At 40.9% G+C, this 18725-nt stretch overlaps 1 protein-coding gene across 1 annotated transcript in view; it reads left to right on the top strand.

Moving 5' to 3' along the window:
* tmem62 (transmembrane protein 62) overlaps nucleotides 1-18725 on the top strand; it is an 80902-nt gene that overhangs the window by 44526 nt on the left and 17651 nt on the right. Inside the window, exons 9-11 of the mRNA XM_059649357.1 lie at nucleotides 6003-6162; nucleotides 12447-12560; nucleotides 17637-17721. Of these exons, the coding sequence (XP_059505340.1) occupies nucleotides 6003-6162; nucleotides 12447-12560; nucleotides 17637-17721 (359 nt within the window). The remainder of the gene's footprint in view (nucleotides 1-6002; nucleotides 6163-12446; nucleotides 12561-17636; nucleotides 17722-18725) is intronic.

Raw genomic sequence — 18725 nt, 5'->3', positions numbered from 1 at the left:
GTTGGTGACAGTCCTCACTGACAGTAGTATGACAGAATCCTTTAAGCTTTTCTCATCTTCATCACCACCATTCTTCATCTTGTTAAGAACAAGTGTCCTGATAGAGTGGACTTTGTCTCCATGACGAACACAAAAATTTCTACTTCTACCGAATGAAATTCAGGAAGAAATCAACACCGGCCTCTCTTGATGAACTGCAGTCTGTGCATGACCGTGTAATCTCTGCTCTCTCGGAAGAGAATCTTTAAGCTCCTCTTTACATTTTTGCAGAAACATACTGAAAAATTGGTCTCAGCCTCAACCTCAAGAAGATCCAATCCTTTACCCTCCCATCCTAGGTTAAGTTCTGGTCCATCCCACCATTATGATCAATGGAGAAATCCTCCCAGATGTGGAACACTTCCCTTATCTGAGGAGCCATCTCTCATCTAAAGCAGACATTGATGCGAGACTCGACATAGCATCCAATCTGCAAGCTCCACTTAAAGATGAGAATCTTCAACGACCGTGACATCCGTGCTGATACCCGGATCCTTGTGTATAAGGCAGTCGTATTTCCAACTCTTCTCTGTGGCTCCAAAACCTGGACTACCGATAGTCACCATTGTGAAGCCCTTGAGTAGTACCATCAATGCTGTTTGAGATGGATTCTTATCAGTGTCCTTGAAGCAGCCAAATAGCGCTAACATCGAGGTCACTGTCATCTAAAACCAGTTTCCTGTGCTTAGGATATTTGAGTTCTGACTGCCAAAGCAAATTGTCTTCACCCAGCTGAAGGAGGGCACTCGAATGAGAGGAGGCCGAAGGAAACATTTTAAAGACTCTCTCTGAAGGCTTCCCTGAAGAAATGTAACATAGATATCAACACCTTGGAGACCCGCATTCAGCGCTGACTTGGATCAACCTCCTATATGTAGGGAAACAACATTTCAAGAATACCCATTGGCAAGTGCAAGTACAGCACCTGTCAAATGTCTGGTTGGAGATGCAGCTCTAGGGTCAGGCTCGTCAGCCACACAGAGACCCTCAGAACCTAAGACCAGTGAAACAGAATTTCCTGGGTGGACAATCATACCCGTTAGCAAGCGATTGCCGATGATAAAATCCAATCTCGTAGAAAATGACATATACAGGTTTTACACCTTCCAGAATGTGTTCTGTTTTTGTATTCCTAAAACTAAAACAAATTCTCACATTTCAATATGATAGTCCATCTAGCACCCTGTTGTCCGTGCGTTTAACCTGTCTATATCTGTTTGCAGCCTCTTGCATTCTGTTTACAGTAGTTTTAATGGTGTAATAGCAGAGCTGCAAATGATCATTGATATATCCTGTGCAAAGTTACAATGTGAAGTGTCAACCATTGATTTCCTGATATAAGATATTGCCCTTTCCGTTCCGTGCTGAATTGTAACTGAGAAGGCATGGCTCTTGCATTGAAGAATTCAAGGTAACCTGTTGAAGCATATTTATTGTATTAATTTCCACAAACCTGCTGCGGTGGGTTTAGAATGCAAACCCAACTTTGGATTACTCATGAAATCACAGAGCTGTACAGCATGGAAACAGATCCTTCGGTCCAACTCATCCATGCCAACCAGATATTTTAAATTAATCTATTCCCATTTGCCAGCATTTGGTACATTCCTTGTATGTCTTGGCATTGCAATTGCACATCTAAACACTTCTTAAATGTTATGAGGGTTTCTGCCTCTACTACCCTTACAAACAGTGAATTCCAGATTCCAGATCTGGGTGAAAAACATTTTCCTCACTTCCTCTCTAATCCTTCTGCCCTTAAATATATGTTCCCTGATCAATAATCCTTCCATCAAGGGGAAAAGTTTCTTCCTTTCTACCCATCATAATTTTATACATCTCAATCATGTCTCCCCTCATTCTCCTCTGCTTTGAGGAAAACAATCCATTCTATCCAATCTCTCTTCATAACTAACACTCTCCAACCCAGGCAACATCCTGATAAATCTCTTCTGCACTCTCTCCAGTGCAGCTCCGTCCCTCCGAGGTGGATTCCAGAACTGCACGCAGTATTCTAGCTGTGGCCTAACCAATGTTTTATAAAGTTCCAGCGTAACCTCCCTGCCTTTAAATTTTATGCCTCAACTATTAAAGGCAAGTATCCCATATGCCTTCTTAACCACTTTACCTATCTGTCCTCCTACCTTAGGGGACTGGTTGACATGCACACCAAGGTCCCGCTGATCTTCAGGGCTTCCCAGAGTCCTAATATTCATGTATTCCCTTGCCTTATTCAGCCAGCCCAAGTTCATCACCTCACCTTTATCCAGATTGAATTCTGTTTACTACTGATCAACCCGTCTATGTCCTCCTATAATGTAAGGTTCTTCAACCCTGCCAATTTTCACATCATTAGCAAACTATTGATCAGCCCTTCTATGTTCAAGTCTAAAATATTTATATAAACCTCAAACAGCAACACTGATTCCTGTACAACACCACTAGACATGGACTTCAGTTGGAAAAACACCCCTCAACCATCACCCTCTGCTTCCTGCCGCTCATGTCAAATTTCCTTAGATCTCCCTTGCTATCAATCACAAGTGTTGTAGGAAGCTTGTTGCACTCTGACATAGAGCCAATTCAGTTTGCTGAGACTGATCAAACTTTTGCTCTCGCTCAAATTATTTGTATTTTACAAGGGTAGATAATTATCTTCCTGTTTCATATGCACCAAATGTAAAGCTTCATAACTAAAAGTATCAATACTGCCTTGATTTTAAAATACTGCACGTTTGACCAGTCACACCTTTGCCATTTCCCTGTAACAGCAACTCATCTAGATATCTCATCTGCCTTTTTGCGATAGCTCTGAAAACTGTTTCTCTCCAGATGTTTATCCCACTCTCTTTTGAAGGCATCAATTGAATCTGCTTCCCCACAGTCACAGACAGTGCTTACCAGATCCTGAACGGCACCATATGAACATTCTTTTCTTCATATTACTATTGCTTTTTGTTGACAATCACTTCAAACTAGTACAATCTGGTTCTTAATCCTTCTCCTGACAGAAACAGTTGCTCCCTCTCCATTTCAAAACTCCTAGTAATTTTGAGGATTTAGGGTCCTCTTTTGCAGTACACCACTCCCTCAGTACTGAGCCAGTACTATGCTTCTAAGAAAGTGACTAAGAAAGAAAATGGACTTTTTGTCCATTTTACAGTGTTTTTCACAACCTAAGGATGTCCTAAACAATTTGCAGCAAATGAGTCCTTTTGAATTTGAGTTACTGTTAGTAAGTAGGAAACATAGCAGCTAATTTGCCCTCAACAAATCCCCATAAACAGCAATGCAATCTTGACCAAATAATCTGCTCACCAATGTCAGTTTAAAAAAATGAATAATAGCCAGGACAGTGGAAAAATGTTCTGTGCTCTCCCTCAAAATTGGATCTTTTATCTTGGGGGAGCAGATGTCTCTAATGGCATTCATCTGAAATTGACCATATTGCAGTGCCTAATCAGGACAGGACTGTGTCCATAAATATCAAGAGTGAGACTTGAACCCAAAACTTTCTGGCACAAAAGTGGCACTGTAACCACTGACCTGACAGTTGAATGAATGTTTGGAATAAGCAAAAACCCGATCATACATGTCTTCGAGTGGCTACCTTAGCTTTTAAGCCACCAAACCCTTTAACATCTTTATATGTTGGTTGAATCTCCTTTTGCCCATTGTTGCTGATGTGTAAGTAATGCTAGAAGACATGCAGGAGCCGATTATGGTTGATGATGCAGTTCATGGATAATATTGTTTATAAGAATGTACAGAAACAGAATTCAAGTTTCGGAGAGTGGAAAAAAGAACTAAAAGGAAGGCCTGTGACCAAGATTAAATGGGATAATAGAACAATTTAAGAATCAAAAGGTATGTTTGGACGATGTGTAAAAGAACACTAGCTGAATCATTGCAAATAGCTGTTAAATGGTAGTAGTAGTTGTGATTAAAAATTGCAGTTTATTCTTATGATAAAGTGTTCTGTTCACCCTTTGTCCATTATTGTGCAGTAAATTCCTCAATTCAAAGCACTTCCCTTCAATGTTTGTCTCCAGCTTCCTCTGCTCACTTGAAATTGTATCAAACACAACCACTGACCAGCACCAGGACACAATTTTTTTTTTCCTTTTTCAAGGGCACATTTGATTTTCTTGAGGGCTACCTTTTGATTTTTGTGAGCTATTTTTTCATTCTCACTAACTTCTTTATTAGGTTATACAGTCAGTTACAGTTACCTTCAGTAGTTGAGTTCACTAACAAGCTTGTATCACAATTTCCAACCGTAGATGTATTCTGGCAGATTTCACTACCATCCCACCGTTGGTGACCTTACAAGCTTACCCATGTGAAGTCGTCCCTTCCTACAGCACTGCTATCGGCGTTATTTATTATAAACAATCATTCCAAGTCTTCACGTTGATTTGTCTTTGGGATTATTCTAAGCACAGACACACCAGAGTGATCCTGGAGAACTGGGAGCTTTCCAGGCAACCTACCTTATGTAAAGTTACCCTCTCCCACCCAGAACAAGCAGCAATTCCACAACTGAGGACCAATTATAGATTTTCACAACACAAACAGAGCTTTCGGCCCAAAGCAATTGTGTCTGTGTCTTGGGAAGTGCTGTTTTCTGTAAATCACGACACTATGCTCTTTCCCCAGAGGATTGCAGTGATTTTCCCTGAAAGCATTCCCTTTGAAAGTTACTGCTGAATCTTTTCCCTTATGCCTTTCATACAATGCTTTCTAGAATAAGACAGTGTAAAAACTAATAATGTGTTTACTTAATTGTTTTTTCCAATCATAATATGTGGATCGTTTTCAGGTTGGTAACCTGTAACTGGTAACTAGGGATTAGTTCTGGACCCTCACTATTTACAATCCACTGATGACTTGAATGAAGCAACCCAATTATGTTGTTGCCAAATTTGTTGATTATACAAAACAGGTAAAAAAGAGAATTGTGAGGCTGGTATAAATTATAAAAGGATGTAGATACACAAAATAGGTGGGTGAGCAAATTTTTGGTAGGTGGAGGATAATGTGGAAAATGTGAGGTCGATTTTTGAAGAAGCAACAGTGTATTCTATAACTGGAGAGACTGTGGAATACTGCAGTAGAGAGGGATCTAGCTGTGCTTGTACATAAATCACAAAATGTTGCCATGCAGGGACAGTAAGTAATTGGGAGGGCAATTAGAACATTAGCCTTTATTGCAAGTGGAATGGAAGATAAAAGTAGGAAGCCTTGCTACAGCTGAACAGGATATTGGCAAGACCATATGTGAGAGGTTGTTTCATCCTATGGAGAGTCTAGAAGAAGACAACACAGTTTTGAAATGAAAGGTCTCCCATTTCAGATGGATATGGGCAGCCATTTCTTCTTTGAGAGTTGTTGGTGTTTGGAATTCTCTTCTCTAAGGAGCAGTGGAGGCTGGGTCATCAAGGCTGAGTTAGGTGGAGCTTTGACAGGAGAGTTGACGGTTATTGTGTCGACAGACAGCAAGGTGGACTTAAGGTTATAATTAAGTGACAAATGAATTGAACCAAATGACATTGCAGGCTTGATGGGTCAGGTGACCTAGTCCTGCTTCTGTGTCTTATGTCCTTTTGCCAATGATATTGATTTTCTGTCCTCAGGTATCTGTCCCTCCCCTCATGGAAATAATTATTCCCAGTCTCTATAAGCACATAATTTTGATCAGGCCCATTAAATATCCTTCAACTTTCTTCGTTCTGAGAAAACTCCTGACTATTCCAGTCAAACCACATAACTGAAAACACTCAATCTGCTACAGTTTTGGTAATTCTCCAGTGTACTCCATCCATAGCCAGTTCTGAAGTTTGCAGTGGATTTCTTGAAAATTCAATGGGTCATTGTAAAATTCAAAACTATCTCCTGAGGTGATTTAATCAGGCTCTGAAGGTCAAGTGCGATTAATTATGTGGTTTATGCTTCTTCATTAGGGTTCTGGTCTTTTCGCCGTCACAAATCACCTCAGTCCTGATCAGTATTGATGGTGTCACTGTAGGCAGTGCAGTTCATATTGATGGCCCATTCTTCTCAATAGCCTGGAGGCCTGAGGATTACAGGGAAGGAATGCACTACATTGAAGTCCGAGCAGAGGTAACGTATGTATACCTTTCTCACTGGTATGCTCACTGTTATGTGACTGTTTGTCAAAGGATTCTGTTGAATAGATTGAGATCAAAATTATCAATTCAGGACTCCTAAGAGATTTAATTACCTTTGTTCCTCCCTTTCCTTTTTGATGAGTACAATTAGAATCCCAGGCACACCAGTTATTCTTTACTATTATTGGTAATTTCGATGTGAGTATCAGGAGGTGATTTGATATAATCCATATCAGTTATAATCAATTATATATAATATAATCAGTTGAGAGAATCAGTATTAAGCTTCAAAATCTCCCCTCTCCCCACTGCATCCCAAAACCAGCCCACCTCATCCCTGCCTCCCTAACCTGTTCTTGCTCTCACCTATCCCCTCCTCCCACCTCAAGCTGCACCTCCATTTCCGACCTACTAACCTCACCCCGCCCCCTTGACCTGTCTGTCCTCCTTGGACTGACCTATACCCTCCTTACTTCCCCACCTATACTCACCTCTACAGGCTCCATCCCCACCCCTTTAACTTGTCTGTCTTCTCTCCACCTATCTTCTCCTCTGCATCTTCGATCCGCCTCCCTATTTATTTCAGAACCCTCTCCCCATCCCCCTTTTCTGATGAAGGGTCTGGGCTTGAAGCATCAGCTTTTATGTTCCCAAGATGCTGCTTGGCCTGCTGTGTTCAACCAGCTCCACACTTTGTTATCTGGTATTACAAAATCTGTTCATCTAACCTCAACCTCCACAGATGTGATCGATGTCCATAAATTTATTTGTGTGGTCTTGAGTTTAGGAGATGGTCAACCCAGTGCTTTTCAGTAGGATTTTGATATTTACCAAGCATATGGTGATCAGGTCATTGTTCTCACTACATGATACAAAATATCTCCAATATCAATGAAATAAATACATTATTTTTTGAAAGTAGATTTGAGGGGTTTCATACTGTCTTCACGCAAGACCAATCCAGAACCCAGAGAACAAGTTCCAAAGGGTTTTGGAATCCAGCTGTTGATAAGGCAAGCGTGTTGTATATAATGTCAAAGGGTGGTGACAATCTGTTCACTGAAGTGTTCGTTTCTGACTGTGTGCTTTACTTTATTTAAGGAAAAATAAATTTAATCCAGAATCAACTGCCTCTGTTTTATCAGAATTGATATGTTCTGGAGACTCTGGGTTGGAAAAGAATCAACAAATCCCTACATGTTGCATTCTGTACTCTTGACTCTTGTCATAACTACACAGTCGCTTGCCATTTCTAAACACAACATCCATATTTAATAGAGATGATGGGAACTGCAGATGCTGAAGAATCCAAGATAACAAAGTGTGATGCTGGATGAACACAGCAGGCCAAGCAGCATCTTAGGAGCACAAAAGCTCACTTTTCGGGCCTAGTGATGAAGGGTCTAGGCCCAAAACGTCAGCTTTTGTGCTCCTAAGATGCTGCATAGCCTGCTGTGTTCATCGAGCTTCACACTTTGTTATCCAGATATTTAATAGATACTGGTCTTATGGTCAACCTCCTGCAATTTCCTTTGATGTCAAAAGTGCCTTATCTCTTTCAATCACTTGTTTGGTCTGACCTAATCAGATGAAGACTGAAGTGTTGCTACTTGTCCCATCTTACCTGAATCGTATGTTAAAACCCTCACTGGCAGCTGTGCAGTGCTCTGTCACTGACACACCTCAACTGTTTCACAGAAGTTGCCAGCTAACAATTAAATAAAACAATACTGAGTTCCTCAGTTAGCAACCCTTATGTTATTAGATTCCTCAAGAATGTTTCTAGATCAGTCAGGGCACTGTTCTCTCGAAGATTGTCTACCTCCACAGTCTCACATTGAGTGGTCCCTAGATTGAAATGTATCATTTTTTTTACCCTCGACAGCTAGAAAATGGTCTATGACTTACCTATGCCTTTTTGTTTGCTGTCCAAACAATTAATGGCATCTTCTTTGAATAACCCTTCATTGCCCTGGTTGTTTACGAATGGTAAACAAGCACAACTTCACTTTAAAATCAATTGCTGCCTTTCCATCAGGTAACAATTTCAGACCATCCTTTTTTTTCTTTAAAACTTGGCATACTCTTCTCTTGAAATGGATGCCCTTGAAGGGCATTTTCCCAGAGTAGACCATTCTCATTAACATGAAGCACTTGTTAAGGAGTGAATCCAGTCTTCTCACTGACTTTAGACCTTAGAGCATGAAACAGTACAGCACAGGATCAGCCCCTTCTACCACATTCTAAACTAATCCCATCTGTCTGCACATGTTTTATATCTCTTCATTTCTCTGTCAGTTTATGTATCTATCCAAATGTCTCTTAAAAAATGCTATGGTATCTCCTTCGACCACTTCCCCTGGCAGCACCTTCCAGGAATCTTATACCTTCAGCGTAAAAAATCTTTCTTAGCACATCTCCTTTAAACTTTCTCATCTCACCTTAAACCTATAGCCTGTAGTATTCAACATTCCAATCCTCTTCTCACCTTAAGCCTATAGGCTATAGCATTCAACATTCCAATCCTGGGAAAAAGACACTATCCACCATATCTATACCTCACACAGTATTATATACTTCTGATGCTCTCACGAAAATAGTCCAAGTTTGTCCAACCTCTACTTATAGCCAATACACTCCAGTCCAGGCAACATCCTGGTAAACCTCTTTTGCACCATTTCCAGAGTCTCCATATTACCTCTCATAGTGCGCCAACCAGAACTGTGCACACAATTTTACTTAATGAAGTTTTCAGCTACTTCATCATCAACACTGACAGCTTTCTAACTCTTCTGCAAGTTTTCACATTACTTTACCTTGCAAACCATCCATGACCAGCATCAAATGGTTCTATGTTTGAACTTGCACCGTAGTCTTTCTTAAGATCATCATACAACCTCCTAACCTTTTCTAAAGTCTAAGAGGGACGCATTGCCAAGTTTGATGTTCAGTACAATGGATTGTAATTTTTCCATGTCCATTATAAGGGCGGCACGGTGGCTGAGTGATTAGCACTGCAGCCTCACAGCACCAGGGACCCAGGTTCGATTCCAGCCTCGGGCGACTGTCTGTGTGGAGTTTGCACATTCTCCCCGTGTCTGTGTGGGTTTCCTCCAGGTGCTCTGGTTTCCTCCCACAGTCCAAAGATATGCAGGCTAGGTGGATTGGCCATGCTAAATTGCCCATAGTGTTTGGGGGTGTGGGGGTTATAGGGGGTCGGTCTGGGTGGGATGCTTACATAGAACATAGAACATTACAGCACAATACAGGCCCTTCGGCCCTCGATGTTGTGCCGACCTGTCATCCCGATCTCAAGCCCATCTAACCTACACTATTCCACGTACGTCCATATGCTTATCCAATGACGACTTAAATATACCTAAAGATGGCGAATCTACTACCGTTGCAGGCAAAGTGTTCCATTCCCTTACTACTCTCTGAGTAAAGAAACTACCTCTGACATCTGTCCTATATCTTTTACCCCTCAATTTAAAGCCTTGCCTCCTCATGCTCGCCATCACCATCCTAGGAAAAAGGCTCTCCCTATCCACCCTATCTAACTCTCTGATTATTTTGTATGTCTCAATTAAGTCACCTCTCAACCTTCTTCTCTCTAATGAAAACAGTCTCAAGTCCCTCAGCCTTTCCTCATAAGACCTTCCCTCCATACCAGGCAACATCCTAGTAAATCCCCGCTGCACCCTTTCCAAAACTTCCACATCCTTCTTATAATGCGGTGACCAGAACTGTACGCGATACTCCAAGTGCGGCCGCACCAGAGTTTTGTACATCTTCACCATAACCTCTTGGTTCCGGAACTCGATCCCGCTATCAATAAACGCTAAAACACTGAATGCCTTCTTAACAGCCCTGTCAACCTGGGTGGCAACTTTCAAGGATCTGTGTACATGGACACCAAGATCCCTCTGCTCATCTACACTACCAAGAATCTTACCATTAGCCCAGTACTTTGCCTTCCGGTTACTCCCACCAAAGTGTATCACCTCACACTTGTCTGCATTAAACTCCATTTGCCACCTCTCAGCCCAGCTCTGCAGCAAATATGTCTCTGTGCAACCTACAGCATCCTTCGTCACTATCCACAACTCCACCGACCTTAGTGTCGTCTGCAAATTTACTAACCCATCCTTCTACACCCTTATCCTGGTCATTTATAAAAATGACAAACAGCAGTGGACCCAACACCGACCCTTGCAGTACACCACTAGTAACTGCTCTCCAGGATGAACATTTCCCATCAACTACCACCGTCTGTCTTCTTTCAGCCAGCCAATTTCCGATCCAAACTGCTATATCTCCCACAATTCCATTCCTCTGCATTTTGTACGATAGTCTATTGTGGGGAACCTTATCGAACACCTTGCTGAAATCCATATACACCACATCAACCGGTTTACTCTCATCTACCTGCTGCAAGGGGTGGTGTGGACCTGTTGGGCCGAAGGGCCTGTTTCCACACTGTAGGGAATCTAATCTAATAATTCCGTTGAGATTGTACCTATTTAATGTAACAGCAACCATTAGAATTTGATAATTTTCATACGCTCCTATTTTGTCAGTGTTATTAATAATTGTTCTCACAATTGTTGCTATCAAGCTGAGAGCTCTAGCAATATTTGTCTGTTTTAGGTGCTTTATAGCCTCTGACTACATTTGAAGTATAACCATTTTTAGTGTTCCTCCTTAGCAGAAGGTAAAATTAATTAATAAAACCAGTAATATAAGGCAACAAAAATGGTGATGGGAGGTGACATACTGTTTTGTGTAGATCACGAAAATGGCGTGGCACACACTCCACTTGACTACCTCGTACAAGTCACTGAGTATTTAACTAGTCCTTAAAAGAACAACTGGAGTGCAACCTGAGACTAGCACAAGTAAAGATTTGCACTGCTTCCAGTAACTGAACTTCCAACTCTTCCTAGAGGGCTCACCTGGTCAGAAATCACACAACACCAGGTTATAGTCCAACAGGTATATTTGAAAACACACTCAGAGCCTTAGTCCCCCTTCAGATGCTAGTAAGAGAGGTAGTATCAGACATAGAATTCATACGTAAAAGATCAAAGGTTCATACCATTGATGAGGATGTACGAAACAAACCTAAGATGCTGTTAAATCTTCAATCAATCGGAAGGTTTTATTTGATTGATATGTATATGTAAATTCCTGAATTCCTTTCAAGTCCCAGTCCTGGGAGAACTAAAGATTTTATCACTGTAAAGAAGTGACATTTTAGGTCAGACAATGCTCTCACTAATATCTGAAGAAGAACTGAGGCTCCAAGTGACTGTTGATTAGTGGAGATATTACCATGAGCATGCACTAGTTAGATGATAATTGACAGTTAGCTGTCAAGTTTTGTTAATTTAAATCAGGCAGGCTAGTTCTGATTGATTGGTTCCTTCTTCAGGAAAATACCTGTACCAGAGAAGATTGTCACCTGTTTTGTTAAATTGAAACAAATACAATGTGTACACATGTTGTTTCTGTCTGCAAAGAGCAGAGGCCCGTGTCTGGAAGTATGTAGCTCCCAGTATGTGCAAGTGTACTGCATTATGAGGCTGACTGACAATCTTAAATACGTTCTCAGCATAATTGTAAACAGTCCATGCTTGCAAAACACAGCATCATTTCGTCCGATTCTACAATTCACTAACATTTGCTAAATAATCTCAAACTATGCTAAGAATAACACTGAGAGTTTAAAGTTGTCATTCACTAAATAACTGTTATTTTGTTACTGAAGCTTTGAAGCAAAGATGCTGTTATTGTTACCCAGTATCTCCAAGTCTTTGCCTGATATTAACTTGGCCAGTATCCAACTCACAGGCATCACTCTTTGTTGAAGCCCTTCTGATCAAATCTAGTACATACTGCAGAATCTACACACACTGAGCTGGTGCAGAGTCATGGAACCTTCCCTGATCTGGCAAGACCTAGCTCCATGTTGGGTGGGCATCATTGAAAACAGTAATAGCATTGGTGAATACTTGACCTGTTTTAGTGTGCTAAGAGGTCACATAGCCTATGATAACATTGAAAACACAAGCCCCACTAGCAGGAGCCATGTAGCTTTGCTAGCTTCTTCCCAGTCAAGCATCTCTTCAATGGGGCTTTGGTCTGCTTTACAGATCCGGTGCTTGGGACCCTTAGATTCCTTTGATAGATACATGCTTGAACCATAGTTTAGGGTGAATTAACCACAAACCCTATTCTGCACTTGCACCATGTCATTTTGCTTTGTGTTTTCAGGACACAGCTGGAAGAACTATGGTTAAAGGTCATGACTTTGCAGTAGAAGAGATGAGACTGCTGCCTTTTGACCTTGTGGCTTCATTCATCCTCCTGACCCGACATTATGTTATGGTCAGTATGCATGATGATTTCTAAACCACAGCGAGTAAGGACATTGGTTAGAGGTCACAACTGGAGTGTTGTTTGTATGTGCATTTACACGATAGGTTTTAGAACCATCAACAGGACTAAAAGCACATGAACATTTACAGGAAGGTATGAATTGATTCATTGCTGTACTGTTGTCTTTGTTGAGTGGGTCTAAATTTAAACAAAACTCATGATGTGGGGTTAAGGGGTGAATTGACTGAGATGGATTAAGGAATCAGATTAAAGAGTATGGCATTAGATAAGCAATGTTAAACATTGTAAGGAAAAAGTTCAGAATTCGCAATAAGTACCCATTCCCTTAGGAATAAAAACTTCAAGAAGTGTTGTCCAAGTGTAGCTAACAAGAAAATAAAATACAAAGATCAGGGTCACTGTGTTGCTAAGGAGAGTAGAAAGCCTGAGGATAGGAAATGTTTTAGAATTCAATAAAGGATGACCAAGACATTTATAATGAGGGAGAAAATAGAATATTAGACTAAACATAGAAGAAATGTAAAGATTGGAGAGGGAAGGATCAACCAACATTTGGATAATCAAGGTCTGATTAGGGATAGTCAGCATGGATTTATGCACGGGCAGTCATGCCTGTCAAATCTTTTAGAAATTTTTGAAGAGGTAACCAAGAGGAGAGACAAGAGTAGGGCAGTGAATGTTATCTACATGGACATGAGTAAGGCCTTTGACAAGGTCCCACACAGCAGGCTAGTTATGAAAGTTAGGTTGTGTGGGATCCAGGGTGAGCTAGCTAATTGAATTCAAAATTATCTCGATGTTAGGAAGCAGAGGGTGATGGTTAAAGGTTGTTTCTTGGATTAGAGGCCTGTGACTTGTGGTGTGTCACATGGGTCCGTGCTAGGACCTTTGTTATTTGTTATTTACTTAAATGATCTGGATATGAATGTACAAGTCATGATTAGTAAGTTTGCAGATGATACATAATTTGGAGCTATAGCTGAGAGCAAAGAAGGTTATCAAAAATTACAGAGGGATCTTGATCAGATGAGGTGGGCTGAGGATTGGCAAATGTAATTCAATACAGATAAGTGAGAGGTGTTGCACTTTGGAAAGTTAAACCAAGGTAGGACGTAGACAGTATATGGTAAGGTCCCGTGGAGTGTTGTGGAACAGAGGGACCTAGGACTACAAGTACATGGTTGGTTGAAAGTGGCACCACAGGTAGACAGGCTGGTGAAGAAGGCACTTAGCATGCTGGCCTTCATTGATTGAGGCATTGAGTACGGGAATTGGGACATTATGTTCCAGTCATACAAGTCATTGGTGAGGCCACACTTGGAGTATTATAGTCACCCTGTTATAGAAAAGACATGGTTAAACAGACATACAAGATGATCAGAGGATTAGATAGGGTGGACAGTGAGAGTCTTTTTCCCAGGATGATGACATTGGCTAGTGGGAGGGGGCATAGCTGCAAATTGAGGGGTGATAGATTTAAGACAGATGTCAGAGGCAGGTTCTTTACTCAGAGTGGTAAGGGTGTGGAATACCCTGTCTGCCAATGTAGTTAACTCAGCCACATTGGGGGCATTTAAACAGTCCTTGGATAAGCATGTGGATGATGATGGGATAGCGTCGGGGGATGGGCTTAGATTAGTTCACAGGTCGGTGCAACATCAAGGGCCAAAGGGCCTGTTCTGCGCTGTATTGTTCTATGTTCTAAACTGAAAAGTGTGATTAGATTAGATTAGATTCCCTACAGTGTGGAAACAAGCCCTTCGGCCCAACAAGTCCACACTGCCCCTTGAAGCATCCCACCCAGACCCACCCCCTATAACCCCCACACCCCTGAACACTATGGGCAATTTAGCATGTCCAATCCACCTAGCCTGCATATCTTTGAACTGTGGGAGGAAACCGGAGCACCCGGAGGAAACCCACGCAGACACAGGGAGAATGTGCAAACTACACACAGACAGTTACCCGAGGCTAGAATTGAACCTGGTGCTGTGAGGTTGCAGTGCTAACCACTGCGCCACCGTGCCGCCCAAAGAAGATTTATGAGGATGTTGCCAGGACTAATAGGCCTGAGTTATAGAGAGAGAGATTGACCAGGATAGGACTTTAGGAACTTAGGAGAATGAGTTTTATAAAATCAGCTGGGGCATAGGTAGGATGAATGCATACAGTCTTTTTTGTCAGAGATGGGGAATTGGAAACTAGAGGGCATAGGTTTAAGGCGAGAGGGGGAAGATTTAAGAAGGACCTGAGGGCAAATTTGTCAAGCAGAGAATGGTACGTATATTGAATGAGCTGCCAGAAAAACTGATTGAGGCAGGAACAATAACAACATTTAAAAAGCATTTGAATAGGTGCATGGCTGGGAAGGGTTTAGAGTGATATAGACCAAATGCGGGCAATTGGAATTAGCTGAGTGGGCACCATGATCAGCATGGACCAGTTTGGGCTGACGAACCTGTTTACCTGCTGTATTACTCTATGACTTTAATGTATCTAAAAAGGTAGCAAAAGTAAACACAAGTCCCAGAACAAAATTATAATTGGTAAAAAGGAAAAAATAGCTGTGATATTTTGTATCAGATTTCAAATAAACTATGTAACCAAGTTTTGAGAAGATTTGTAGCTCAGGTTGAGGCTCTGGATGTGAGTTTGCTCGCTGAGCTGGAAGGTTAGTTTTCAGACGTTTCGTCACCATTCTAGGTAACATCATCAGTGAGCCTCCGACGAAGCACTGGTGTTATGTCCCACTTTCTATTTATATGTTTAGGTTTCCTTGGGTTGGTGATGTCATTTCCTGTTCTTTTTCTCAGAGGATGGTAGATTGGCTCCAAATCAACGTGGTGACGAAACGTCTGAAAACTAACCTTCCAGCTCAGCGAGCAAACTCACATCCAAAACTATGTAACCAAATGTCTAGTGGCAACAAGGAACATGAAGTAATTAATTAATGCAGGAAAGTTACAGGAGAATTGAATGGGACTGAAAGCAGAAAATTCCCTGGACCTGATAGTGTAATATTCCTAAAGTTTGAACAGCGGGCTTGCAGACATGCTGGATGCATTGATTTTTGTCTTCAAGTTCCCTACATTCCAGAATTAGTCTCCTTAGACTTGAGGGCAACGAATATAATTCAAAAAAGGGAGAAGAGAGAAAACAGAATTATAGTCTCATCAGTCTGCAATTAGTCATAGGGAAACCTTTAGAATCTAATTTTCATTACGTTGTAACAGGCCACTTAAAATCATAATACCATCAGTCACAGTCAAAACAGATTTATGAAAGATAGACCCATTAAAGTGTTTTGAGGTTATAACTGACAGCAGAGATGATTGGAACCATTGAATATAGTATATTTGGATTTTTAGAATGCTTCCAACAAGATGCTGCACTAAATTTCATTCCATAAGGATTTATCGAAATGGGATTCATATATGAGCACAGATCAATGAACGGGGAAAACAGTTTTGAGTCATTTTCAGGTTTACAGGCTGAGTAGAAAATTGCATGCATCACAGCTGGAATCTCAGTTCCTTACAATTAACGTTAAAGACTTAGGCAAGGGGAAATGAGTGCAATTTATCTAAGGTTTCTGTCAATGCAAAGCCAGGTGGGAATGCAAACTTTCATAAAGTTGCAGAGATGTAGTAGAGATTTATAGATTTGTGAAATGAGCAAGAAAAGTGCAACAGAAGTATAACATGAGGAAAGTATAAAGTTATTCATTTTAGTGCAGTTCATCCTTTGAAGATAACCAAGTTCAAGTTCTCAGGAAGGCTTCAGAACATGCTAGTGGCTATCAGGGTGGGATGGAGCTGGCTGAGATGATTCTGATGATTGTGAGGGAGGAGTGCAGAGAAAACCATTTTGGAAAGGCTTCCTAACAAATCAATGACTATCATAGACAGACAGCAATCTTGAATGATTAACAGAGTGCAAAGAGGATCCTTGGCTTTGTAAACTACCACAATTGGATGTGGAAGAGTGATGGTCTCTTCTTCTAGAAGCAGTCCATCAGGGGCATTTCTAAGGATTTCAGCTAATTTGTCCAGATGTAGACAGATCAAAACTGGCTTTACAGCTGGTAGGGAGTTTGAGCAACTCTTTATAAACTAAGAGAAGTGTCTGGTTGCTAGTCAGGTTACTACTAGGCAAAATGGGGAAAATGTGCATCCGTTCTAAGCTGGGAGCAACTGTGGACTATTAGTATTCTGTGGAGAGGGAGATGTTTGGTAAGTATAAAAGAGAACATTCATTTCCGTAATTTGAAGTATAACCTGCCTAAAAGAAAAAGAGGCATTAATTGCTTTTTAAAGTTTGATACAAGGAAAGTTTTTAAATGTCATGTCTTGTTGTGTCATTTTTTTCAGCTATGAATTGGAAATACAAATTTTTTTGTTAAGTTGTCAATCTTGAAAAAGCTTGTAACAGGAACATGTGTGGAGCAATTGTAATGAGGTCAGCCATGTGGACCTCATAGAATAAGAGTTTCCTGATTGGGGCTGGTTAATCTGGTCCAATCAGGGACCCCTAGCTGACAGATAACAGGAGTGTCAGATGTTCAGCTCACTTGAGAGCTGGCTGTAAGGAAGCTGGATCTTTGTAAAGGACTTGCCACTTGTTACAAAGTCACCCGTTATTTACAAGATACCAGCCTGTGTGGAGTTATTTCAATGTGCAGCTGCTTGATATCAATGCAAGTTTATGAAATAATAAAAACTTTACAAACTACATTAGGGCATGGATTTTCATATTTATGTGATACATCATAATTTAACTGCAAAGAGCACATCCTGATCTCTTAGCCACCAGGTCCTTTCTCACACCCCCGACCTGGTCAGAGTTCCCTGATTTTATTTCATTAGAGTTGGTCCTCCTGCTGAATGTGTTTGGTTCATTGCCACAATCTCACTCAATGGCCCTCTCTTGCAAAGAGAGCTAAGGCTTACAAAGTAAGATGGCATCATTCAAAATGACCTTTAGAGAAGATAGGAATTGTGTAAAACAAGTGAGATTCTAAAGATAAGATGTTAGTTTGATTCTGGTTGTGCCTTTGTTTTACAGGCCAAAGTTATATTTATTCTGGTTTTTATGGCTAATATCTGCTTGATCATTGCCATTCGGTTCCAAAGCCAACCGCAGCTTAAAGGTAAGCTCACCTATTTGGCTTTATTTTAAATTTTGTTGAAAGATGTGTATTTGCAGTAGCTCTCAGCTGAACTTCATGCTGGAGAAGTGCTCTGTTTTTAACTGGGATAAATCTTCAAGAAAATATTCAGCTCTATTGCAGATGCATCTTTGGTATCCCCTCAGACTTAGTATGTTGAGTGAGATACATACACTAGGGCAGAGGAGGTTGGCCATTTTAATTATAATGTAAAAATTTATCTTAAACGAGCACTCTTAAAGAAATTAAAGGGTACATTGTTGCCATCTGATCATTACTGAATTAGTATAATGCACCATGTTTAACAGACCGATACCCAATATGATTATTTCTAATCATATTGCTTTGATGCATTGTGATACAACTCCAGAGCAGATAGGACCTGAACCAAAGCCTCCTGGCCCAGCGTTAGGGACATTACCACTTAATTCAATGCAAAGAAATCAGACACGATTCTGAATCCAGTGCCTTAGACCACTCAGCTACGCTACCCTGGCCACAACCAAACTCTTTTATTTTAAAGACTTAGTTTTGTTTTTAGCACATGTTGAACTTAGGCCTCCTGACAAAGAGATAAGGACATTACCACTGCACCACCATAGTTCCCTACCCAATTTACGATAATTTCTAATCTACCCATTCAGAAATGTTATGACACACCTCTGGAGTAGGTGGGACAAGTAAAGCAGATGAAAGGCAATGCATATCACCAAAAGTGAGGGAGACAAAAATGGGGCTAAATCATAATGGAGTTGCTAAGTGCCAACCCAGCTTTTAAATACAAAGCCCATTGATCATCGCTGGTGTCAAATCAATCTGGAGTGTGCTGATTGACTGTTAAAGGGATTTGCATGTCTAACATTGATACACCCATTGGCATCAATGAGAAGGAATATTTGGATTGGCGTGCATAACCACATAGCAATTACCACTTACAATTGTAGTTTAGCTGCAATTCTTCTTTTCCCTTTACCTCGCTCAGTTCT

This window comes from Stegostoma tigrinum, chromosome 10, assembly GCF_030684315.1.
Source record: "Stegostoma tigrinum isolate sSteTig4 chromosome 10, sSteTig4.hap1, whole genome shotgun sequence".
NCBI lineage: Eukaryota > Metazoa > Chordata > Chondrichthyes > Orectolobiformes > Stegostomatidae > Stegostoma > Stegostoma tigrinum.
Note: the sequence above shows the minus strand (reverse complement) of the source record. Positions and strands in the feature narration are given on the sequence as shown.